At 37.7% G+C, this 11029-nt stretch overlaps 2 protein-coding genes across 2 annotated transcripts; one reads left to right on the top strand and one right to left on the bottom strand.

The window, feature by feature from the left end:
* Window positions 1–816: 816 nt before the first annotated feature.
* Window positions 817–1719, top strand: LOC116015838 (protein BASIC PENTACYSTEINE6-like). Its single transcript, XM_031256005.1, has 3 exons — window positions 817–894; window positions 1157–1471; window positions 1579–1719. The coding sequence occupies exons 1-3, from the start codon at window positions 817–819 to the stop codon at window positions 1717–1719; spliced, it is 534 nt and encodes a 177-aa protein (XP_031111865.1).
* Window positions 1720–6905: 5186 nt separating this feature from the next.
* LOC116015837 (F-box/kelch-repeat protein At3g23880-like) lies at window positions 6906–8120 on the bottom strand. The gene has a single exon (XM_031256004.1). The coding sequence runs from the start codon at window positions 8118–8120 to the stop codon at window positions 6906–6908; it is 1215 nt and encodes a 404-aa protein (XP_031111864.1).
* Between the last annotated feature and the right edge of the window lie 2909 nt (window positions 8121–11029).

The following is an 11029-nucleotide window of genomic DNA, read 5'->3' as shown; positions in this document are numbered from 1 at the left end:
TCCAGCATAAAAATTATCTGGTCAAATTAAATGCATTCACTCCCGAGCAGGGTTTACGATGTCATCAACTCCAATGCTGCCGGCCTCCATCCACGCTCCGCCGACGGGGAACCACGATCATCATGAGAACGCCGACAAGATCACACAAACACGAACTTCATGTATAATGTTGTTTTTTCTGCTCTTGGAAGACTAAAGCAGATTCCACATATTCATGAACTTTACGAGAAGATGAAGAAGGCTGGTATATCACCAGACTTATTCACTTATAACATTTTGATATCTAACTTTGGCAGAGTTGGAAGAGTTGAAGAAGACTTGACAAGCCTTGATGAACTATTGTTTTCTCATCACTCAATGAACAGGCATTACTAACGTCTCTGACCAAGAAAAGACTATTTGGAGACTCTTTGCTTACCGAGGCGGAGGCATTTTCCGCCTCGGCACAGAGCCTAAGCTTCATCTCGGTACAGGGCCGAGGGGATTTTCACCTCGGCACAGGGCCGAGGTGATGCGCATGTTTTTCCTCGGCACAGGGCCGAAGTGATGCGCGTGTTTCTCCTCAGCTCTGAGCCGAGGTGGTGACACCCAAAAAAAATTTTTTTTCAAAGAGATTACCGGAAACCTACTCATAGTTCACGAATGGGACTGTTGTTGTTGGAGCAGAGTCGCGAATGAGAGGAGCTAGAGCCGGCTGAGTTTGGAGTTGCGAATGGATGCCAGTCGCCATTCTATGCTGTGAAGCCTGGGTCGAGAAGCTGCTCAATAATCTCCATGTCCAACAATGTAAGCCTATAACAGAGGGCATACAGCATGATGGACAACCGGACCCAACACCGACGTGTTCGGGACGCCGTCGTGGCCGAGGAGCTCCTCGGCCCTGGCAAGGCTGAGGTGCGACCTCGGCAGTTACGGCTGAGGCGCGGCCTCGGCTGTTATGGATTATTTATTTATTTATTTATTTATTTTTTGCCGCATCTTCTAAGACTTTTGAGAGGGAAAGGAAGCCTGAACTGTGAATACCTGTAAAGCTTGTATCTCATAATTTTTATAGGATCGACGACGCACTCAAAAAGTCTATGGATTGTGATAAGTCATTCCCCCTGCTTCAGCCTCCTTGTGTTAGAGAGCATGTCTGCTCCATGCCACTCTTTAGAAATTTCAGGCCCTAGATCAGAGAAAAAGAGCTTTATTAGAGCGAGGCATGGCGATGTTGCAGAGGGATGCTGCAATTGCAGAGCGTAATGCTGCCCAAGATGAACGTGATAGTGCCATATCTGCCCTTAAATTGCGGGAAAGCTCAATGAATGATGAAAATATTGTTTCCAAGTCACCAGGAGCTGAACACATTCATTACCAACAGGAGATGCATGAAATGATAAGTGCAGTTGCTTATGACCCACTAGAAAACCTCACAAACGACCCCACCAATGTGACAGATCCTACTACTCAAACAGCCAATCCCAGGAAGGTGAGGCAACCAAAAGAAAGCAAACCTATATCTGATGCTTGCTTATTAACTGTGACAGTCAGTGTAGTTATTCTGATACAGAGTTCAGTCTCTTGTGCACTGCACAGGTAGTAGTATCATATTCATTCCCAGAGAGAGAGAAATTTGCAGAAATGCAGAGAAGCCTGAGTCTTGCTGTTGAAGAAGGTGGAGGTGATGATTCCAAGTACCACGAAGATGGTCACATCAAACGAACTGGTCTCTTGTGAACTGGTATTTTTTTTTTTAATCAAAAGATGACAGAGAAATTGATTGGAAACTGGAGCTTAACAAGACTCAAAAGAATGAGTTAATGGTCATGTCCGGACTGATCCATCCAAGATGACTAACACCAAAGAAATAGCCCCTTATAACACCAAGGAGATGCCATCCCTTGAACTCAGTTTAAAGCAACACAGAGAAGTTGGAGAGACTGGAACCACAGTGCAGGACCGCCCGAGCTCCCAGTCTCACATCCGATTCGGGGAAAATATCAAAATATCAACTATCATTACTCGCCCGTTAAACCATGAAAGCAACTTTGCGCCTCGGAGTTCATACGTTTTCTTTTTCTTTTTTTTTTTTACGTTGCACCGAACCGAGGCGTGACCTCGGTGGCCGAGGTCACGACCTCGGCCTGACCGAGGTCACATTTTTTTTTTGTGTGCTTTTCTTGTTTTTTTTTTATTGTTTTTGTTTTGTTTTGTTTTGTTTTTGTTGTTTTGTTTTGTTTTTGTTTTGTTTTTTTTTTTGTTTTTTTGTTTTTTTTTTTTTGCTTGCTTGCACATAGCTTACTTTGGCCGGCCGTAGGTTCGGTTAAAGGTTGGCTTTTCCGTAGGATGGTGAGCGAGGTCAGGTCTCGTACCATCCCATAGGAGATAGCGTTTTTGTAACTAAGCCATGAGCTCGATTCAGAAAACACCCTTCCGTCGGGTAACTAGCGGGATCGGATCCCGTGCTGGCCCTTAGGGTATAGAGTGTGCGATATATTTTTCGTTTTTTGTTTCTATTATTTTAGCAACTTTTCGCCTCGGAGGCGTGCTTTGCCACTTGGTGACGAGGTGAGTGTCTCGACACCTGTTGCCGAGGAGGGTGCCTCGACACGGTGCCGAGGTGTGGACCTCGGCACCAAGTGCCGAGGCCGGGTAAGGTGCCTCGTTTATTTATTTATTTATTTATTTTATTTGATAAAGAGCATACCGAGGTCGAGGTGCGGTCTCGGCCTTGAATTGTGGCTGGGGCGGTCTCGGCCTTGCATTCTAACTCTCCGCGAGGGCTCTACCTCTACTCTTGAGGAGGCGGTGGTGGGGCCTGAGCGCGACGTCATCCACACAAGAAGGACACTCCTTGAAGAAGGTGACGCCACTTGATGAGCAGGACGCTGCTTGAAGAAGGCGACGCCGTGGATGAGGAGACAACGCCATTGAGGATGCGATGCCATTTGATGAGCAGGACGCTGGAGAAGGAGGAGACAACGCCGTGGATGAGGCGACCCCATTTTATTTGTTATCATTGTGGCCGAGGTGCGGGACCTCGGCCACAGTGCGAGAGGCACGGGGCCTCAGTCGTGGCCGAGGTGACGACCTCGGCCCAAATTGGCCGAGGTGATGACCTCGGCATATTTATTTTATTTTTTATTTGTACGTAATTTGATAGGTGACGCCACTTGAGGAGGATACGACGCACTTGAGGAGGCGACGCTGCAGTGACGTTGCTCGAGGTGGTGACGTTGCTCGAGGAGGTGACGCTGCTCGAGGTGGTGACGCTGCTCGAGGTGTTGACGCTACTCGAGGAGGTGACGCTGCTCGAATAGGTGACTCTGCTGCTTGGAAGTCCACGGCTTACGAAGATCACCCGAGGGGTGACCATTGAGCTGCCCATGAAGATCACCCGAGGATCACCCGAGGGGTGACCATTGTTCATGAGAACCATGAGAGCTGCTGGATCCGGGATGACCATTGTTCACTCGATAAGAACAATGAGAGCTGCTGGATCCAGGATGACCATCGACAGTGATGAGATGAGCTGGGTGTTTTGTGATTTGTGAAGTTTGCCTGAGATCTGATCTCGGCTCTCAATGAAAGCACCAATGACGGCAATAATGTGTTACCGGATATACTTGATAAACGAGTATAATAGTTGAGTACCATTGTAAGTGAGTATATAGTGTTGTGTTAGAAATAGAGTGTCCCCTTTTCTCCTACAACATGGTTCTTTTTATAAAAGTGTTCTGAGCTTGTAACGGCTGATTAATATCTACACTAAGTGCAGGTAATGACTCCAAGGAGCCGTTGGAGTAACTCCTCTTCAATGTGTCCTTCTTGTGTAACGGATGACTGTTACTAAGCCTGTTTGTCTTCTTGTGGTTTGGGTTGGGTACTGCATGCCCAATTATCCTGTCAATATTCTTTGGGTGTTTGTGCTGATCATTTCTCAAAATAAATTCATGTTGCGAAACAATACTTTGAACATAGGAACATATACATCCCAGCAAGGCCGCCAAGAAGTACTGATTATTTAAAAAAAAAATGGTTCAATGTGTTATTCTTCAAACCATAAACTAATATTTCCTAGCTAGGAACCAAACTCACAGCTCCATATCAGCACTTTGGCATTGTATTTGGAAGAGTTGTAGAATGTAAAGCCAAAAAAAGCGCATCTGCATTCATACACTGAGATGATGAATTCATATATATGAAGTTAACCATTAATTAAACTGAATTATATATTGATTTAAAATGACTTAAAATAAATTTTATCAGATATTAAACCTTTTCAAAATAAAGCTCAACAAAGCATCATCATACTGGTCTGGGGGATTGTGCTGATCATCATTATCTCTCCAAATAAATTCATGTGACGAAACAAGACTTTGGAAGTAGGAACATATTTCAACACCGTAGTTATATTGTCCCAAGAAATTGTTTAGCCTCTTATTCTTCACATCATAAATTAATATTTCCCAGCTGCAACCAAAGCTACATATGAGCACCTTGGTATTGAAAGAGTAGAATGTGATGTTACGATTATCATATTTGAAATTAATGGCAGAGATGACAAACTGGCTGACCCACTTATTGTATTCCTTCATAACCAACACTTCCATCTCATTTATTTCTTCTAGTTGACGAGCCATGCAGAGAGAGTCCTCAATGATTCCCAATCCAAGAATTAAACTACTTTCTCTTTTGGGGTGGGGCAACTCTTTGAATTCATCGCATTCACGGTCAAAATAAACGATCTTGTTCCATCCCCTTGATAATCTGCGCCATATTAATTAGATATGCTTTTATCGGATGAATGAATTATATACGCCGCGCATAAGGTAAAGGTAGGGATTAGGGATTCAAACTTTCTGGAAACTGATGGGTTGCTCCAATAATAAGTTAACAAAATATTAAGATTATGGGGAGTCAATATTGACTCGTTGAGTTTCAGTATTTTGAGAAAGTATATATGAATACATATTACATGTAACCAATCATTACAGTTGTGTAGATTATACTATCAAGTAATGTACATTCAGTATAAAAATAATGTACATTGTATTCAGAGGATGTACATTTTTTGTATACTGAATGTACATTATACAATATAATGTACATTCAGTACACAAATATTGTACATTTAGTATATTAAAAATGTACTTTTTTTATGGTTCACACAGCACTATGTGGACCATGGTCTACATAATAATTTGCCACATACAAGTACTAAAAAAAATTTAGTTTCATAAAAAATTAAAGCAATAAGTCTAAAATCAATAAACCCAATAATTTGAATGGACTAACCCAAAAAGGAAAAAATAAAACACAGTGAATTCAATAGACCTGTTGAGTGGTGCAATATTAAGCGTATCATAGATCGCTCATCATAAGTGTACCTACTTGAGGACTCCGGGCACTCTAGCAACGTCTCTTATGTGATAAGAATGTCTCTTATGTGTAAACTTTAACTCAACATCATTCTTCTGGAGTTTGTGCATGTCATCTCTCCAAATAAATTTATTTGGCGAATCAATACTCTGAACATACGACCATAAACCGACATGACTTCCGCCATGAAGTAGTTTTTCTTCCAAAACATTGTTCATATTTCCTAGGAACCAAAGGACGAGCTGCATGTCAGCACTTTGGTATTGGGAATAGTAGAAATCCAACAAGAAGGACTAGTTTGCGAGTGAACAACTCTAGCTAACGCATGAGCACACTTATTCTTTGATCTAGGTATAAACTAAAAGGACATTGCTTCAAAGTGTCTTCGAAATTCCTTGCATGCACTAATCACACAACCAGCATAAGAATGGTCAGATCCAAAATTATTGCTTCCTTTACCGCCATTGTCTTCGCCATATATAAACATATAAAAATCAGCTGATGAGAGCCCTTATTATGTTTATCAGTATTTGAATCATTACTGAGCTGCCCTTATTATGTTTATCAGTATTTGAATCCCTTATTATGTTTATCAGTATTTGAATTCTTCACAGATTGGAGAGTGCTGGGCTGCGGCTTGAATAGTCAAGTCCAGGTCAATATCCTATCAACGGATCGTGCTCAGTATAAAAAAATAATGTTGCGTATTCGCTATTGCTACTAGCTATAGCGAGCTTATTGTGACATAAGTAAATGCTTGACCCTATACAGATATATGGGAGCAACAACTTTTCTTGCCTCAAATCCAACTTTCTTTGAAGTAAATATTAAATTCAATTCAAACTATACAGTTTTCCTGAGGGGGAGAGAGCTCAGTATGGCATGCATAAAAAGGACTCCAAATCTACTGAATGCACAAATATATATACACTACATACAGTACGTATAGTAATTGCTAGACAAGGCCCTATTCAATGCAATTTTTAAGCAAACAAACAATAAACACTAATCTATCCACAAATAGAGAGTGAACATAAGGATTAAACAGAAGAAAGATATGAACTTCATTTCAGTGAAAACCTAACATTCCAAATTCTGTTCACCTAAGGATTTGACTCAGTGCATCAAATTCTTCATCCAAAGAGCAGTCTCCTCTTCATAAATGTTCAAAGCCTCAAACCCAAATATACGTTGAATAGTAGAAATGTTTTTAAATTTATTTATGTATAAACTTCTCCTATATAATCCTGTACGTATTAATATACTTTAAAATACTTATTTAAATATAAACATTTAGACATTAGTCCATTCGCCTAATATGCGTGTAAAACTAAGATTGCTAATAAATATCAACTTAAAATATAATCAATAAAGTAACTATATATAAGATAGATAGATAAAAAAAAAAAAAAAAAGACATTTCGAGCAATATAATGATGAACTGATGTGACTGTTGACAACAAATCAACACACTAATTAGCTAGATTCTAGCAATTAATTCCAAATAGTTTCAACTAAATATTCACTAGGGAACCTATTAATTAATTAATCATATGTGGCTGTAGGGGCAAGGAAGCAAGACTCTCAACATAGAAACACATACTAACACAGCATATATCGTTATTTGGGAAATCCAACCGCACTTCCCTCATTTCATCTTTTTTTCGATCATAAACATAGACTTTCCCCAAGAACCAATTCATAGGATGCAGGAATAATACTTCTTGTGCATTGTTTTTCTGAGAATAGAATGTTAAGCCATAACTCGCAATAGTATATGGATATTGAGAATTAATTTGGATAGCAAATGCAGTCATCCATGATTCTTGTATGCCATATTCCTTCATAATTAATACTTGCATCATTATGGGGTTTGAATTTTTCTGTTTGTGAATCATGCATGCCATGGATAAACAGTCATTTATAACCCCCAACCCGACTATGGGGAAATTTTGTCTCAGTTCGGGAGTGGGCAAGATTATGAATTCATCGCACACAGGATCAAAATATACGATCCTATTCCTATTGCCTCCCGAGAAGTAATCCATTTTCCATTCCCAATCTTTGATGTCACTTGCCCACCAGTGAAATGTGCAGTGAAATGTGTTATTGCGAAACTCCACGCCGCCTTTAGCGGAATCCAAGTTATAAGGGAACTGCACTCGTCGCCACTCTTTGTGGCTGAGGCTTGCAGAGATGACAAATGGATAGCCAAATTGAAGACCCGGCTCTATTAGGGGGCGAATTGATAAGACGGCCTTGTAATCCCTAGTGGAGGAGTCGTAGCATAGCCCTCCAAGGATAACCGAATTTAACTCCTTTGGATATGGCACTTTGAGCACTTTCGTCAAATACCTGGTGAACGGGTTCCACAGCAAAATATCTCTCTCAGCTAACAGGAGCACAAACCCATTGCATGAACACAAAGATCTAACACGGTATTCGTCGCTTGCACAAATCAATGGATAAGCCACCTCTCCGAACGGCAATTTATGCCTTTGAAGACGAGAATCATGGCTTGTGGATCTAACTAAGAATCTGGAATTCCAACTATAATCCTGGCTTTTGGAATCGAGCGAGAGGATTATCACTCGTCGTTTTCCAGAATACGAGAGCTTGAAATCTAAGTCGTCTATTAACGAACGCCATTGTTTACATACACACTGGCACCGGATTACCGCCTTCATTGGCAACTGCAAAAGTATATGCCGAATGATTTCATTAGGTATGCTTGAGAATGGAGTTGAAGCTTCCATGTCGATCGTGTGATAGATCAGATATCGGATAAGAAGCTGAAGGCTTATTGGAAATAGCTAGGGTTTAATTATATTTGTGAATTGTGAGACTCCTTTTATAGGCCGGGCCATGGACTAAAATTTTCACCACCAGTCCAACCTAAAATATAAATAAAATATGTGGCTTAATTTTTTAAAATTCATCATGGCCTTCAATCTTATAACCTTCCATTTGAGAGAACCACTACATACCACTTAATCACAAGATCATTGCCATCAATTTACAGCTTTAGTTCTTGAATTATATATAATGCAAGTATAATATTTATTTTTAATAATATAAATTTGTAATTGTATCATATAATTAGTCACTTATTTTGTGTATTTAGTTCTTATTCGTATGGACGGAATTATTTTGGATATTTATAAATGATATGAATTTCACACATTATACATAGATAGGGTGTGATGCAATTCTTGGCACCAAAATTTGGGGTTTGAGTTTGGATGGAACTTCTTGTGCGCATAAATGTATAGTTTGGTGTTAAGTCTTGAAAATAGCCTACTCATAGACTTGGGAATATGATCTTCATGTTGAAAACGTCTTCATGAAAAGGGTAATGGTTTGTCTAATTGCATGAATTTTCTAATAAAAGTAAATTGTGTGGCTTCCATTCCTGCTGATTTCTGCCGCTATGAACTGCTTTATTTGATGATAGATCTATTTGGTAGTAGTGTTGCAGTTGTATACTGTCTCCTATTTTAATTTGGGTATTATACACTACAGAAAGCTTAGGAAGGAAGGTTTCAGAATGAGCTAGCTTAGCTAGTATATTTGATCATCATATATTGCTAATTTAATGATTTATTCATTTGCAAATCAAATACCACATCTTGTAAATCAAGCATGCTTAATCACAATGTTCTTTAATTATCTGATATTGTCATCATATCCTTTTACTGGAGTAGGCAATCACAGTGGTCACCTTCTCACCTTAATTGACACTTGAATATGTGTGCTTCTAATGGAAACTTCATACTATACTAATTGATGTATTGAATTGACTTCATTTTTAATGATATAAGCGAAATGTATTGAAAAATACTCCGTGGCCCTGTTTGGTAAATGGCTATTAGCTGATAAATGGCTGTTAGCTGATTGAGTTGGATGTTTGGGTTAGAAGCTAAGGTATGATTTGTTGATAACATTGGCTGATTGTAGAAAGTTATTTGATAAATTAGCTGTTAGCGGATAGCTGTTTGGTATAATTTTCTCAAAAAGCTAATTGAAAAGGCTGTTTTGAATAGCCTTTTGAATTTTAGCATTTTGAAGTTACAAAAAGCTTATTATTTATCAACTAATAGTAGTCAAATAAGCGAAAATTGACTGATAGGCTGATTATTTACCAAACAGGACCCTTATGTTTTTTGAATTGGCTGGCATCAAGTGATCTACTGATGGTTAACATTTGATTATACTTGATGTAATGCACCTTATTAATAATTATTTGTATATTTTTATTTAACATAAATGGTGAGTTTCATATATTTGATAAGTTTGACAACTGGATCCAAAAAACTTGTTGAAAGAATTGAAACCACATATGAAATAGAAACCACCCAACATCATCAAAAACATCAGCTTGTCCAAATTAATACATCAAAAATATAATGATCACTTCTTCGATCCACAAGAAAAGAGAAGCAACGAAAGAAGAAAAGGAAATTAATATGAAATTGAAGGTAGACACGCCAATTGTTCCCTCTATGATGCCGTAAACATTAATACTAAAATTTCAAAAAGACATAAAGTGCCTACTTAAAATAGTTAAGTTCTCTATAAAGTTAATTAGAAATTAAGTTGAAGGATTTCTTTCCCCCAAAAACTAGCCATCATAAATTAGGTTAAACCTTTCAAAATTGACAATTGCATACTAAATTTGAAACATCTATATATATATATAAAAACAAAATCCTCCAAAACGAAATCATATTTCCCGCCCAAAATATTGTACATTAAAACAATTAAAACAATAAAATAATATTAAAAGTACAATCTATATATATATAAACAAAATCCTCCAAAATGAAATCCTATTTCCCGCCCAAAATATTGTAAATTAAAACAATTAAAACAATAAAATAATATTGAAAGTACAATAATATTAAAACACGAAATCCTATAACATCAAAACATTGTTATACATCAGGATTAGTACATTGTTATAATCTATATCTATATATATATATATATATATAAACAAAATCCTCCAAAACGAAATCCTATTTCCCGCCCAAAATATTATACATTAAAACAATTAAAACAATAAAATAATATTAAAAGTACAATAATATTAAAACAAGAAATCCTAAAAAAAAGAAGAAAATGAAGCAATTGTAAGGTGACATAAATTTGATAGCTGCTTACTATTTACAACCACCATATGTAACCAAACTTACTCGGTAGTACAATGTCTCATTTCTATCATGAAGTCGGTTTAAGATCCTCAAAACAAAATCCTCCAAAACGAAATCTTATTTCCCGCCCAAAATATTGTACATTAAAACAATTAAAACAGTAAAATCTATATATATATATAAACAAAATCCTCCAAAACGAAATCCTATTTCCCGCCCAAAATATTGTACATTAAAACAATTAAAACAATAAAATAATATTAAAAGTACAATAATATTAAAACAAGAAATCCTAAAAAAAGAAGAAAATGAAGCAATTGTAAGGTGACATAAATTTGATAGCTGCTTACTATTTACAACCACCATATGTAACCAACCTTACGCGGTAGTACAATGTCTCATTTCTATCATGAAGTCGGTTTAAGATCCTCAAAACAAAATCCTCCAAAACGAAATCTTATTTCCCGCCCAAAAGATGGTACATTAAAACAATTAAAATAATAAAATAATAT

The sequence above is a fragment of the Ipomoea triloba genome, chromosome 4, assembly GCF_003576645.1.
Source record: "Ipomoea triloba cultivar NCNSP0323 chromosome 4, ASM357664v1".
NCBI classification, from domain to species: Eukaryota; Viridiplantae; Streptophyta; class Magnoliopsida; order Solanales; family Convolvulaceae; genus Ipomoea; species Ipomoea triloba.
This window is presented reverse-complemented; position numbering and strand designations above follow the sequence as displayed.

Bases quoted from the DNA above. Each gene is read 5' to 3' on its own strand.
- LOC116015838 (XM_031256005.1), top strand. From the start codon at position 817: ATGGACAACCGGACCCAACACCGACGTGTTCGGGACGCCGTCGTGGCC. The intron at 895-1,156 runs GTGCGACCTCGG...GCCACTCTTTAG, and splicing joins TCGGCCCTGGCAAGGCTGAG to AAATTTCAGGCCCTAGATCA. The intron at 1,472-1,578 runs GTGAGGCAACCA...TGCACTGCACAG, and splicing joins AAACAGCCAATCCCAGGAAG to GTAGTAGTATCATATTCATT.
- LOC116015837 (XM_031256004.1), bottom strand. From the start codon at position 8,120: ATGGAAGCTTCAACTCCATTCTCAAGCATACCTAATGAAATCATTCGG.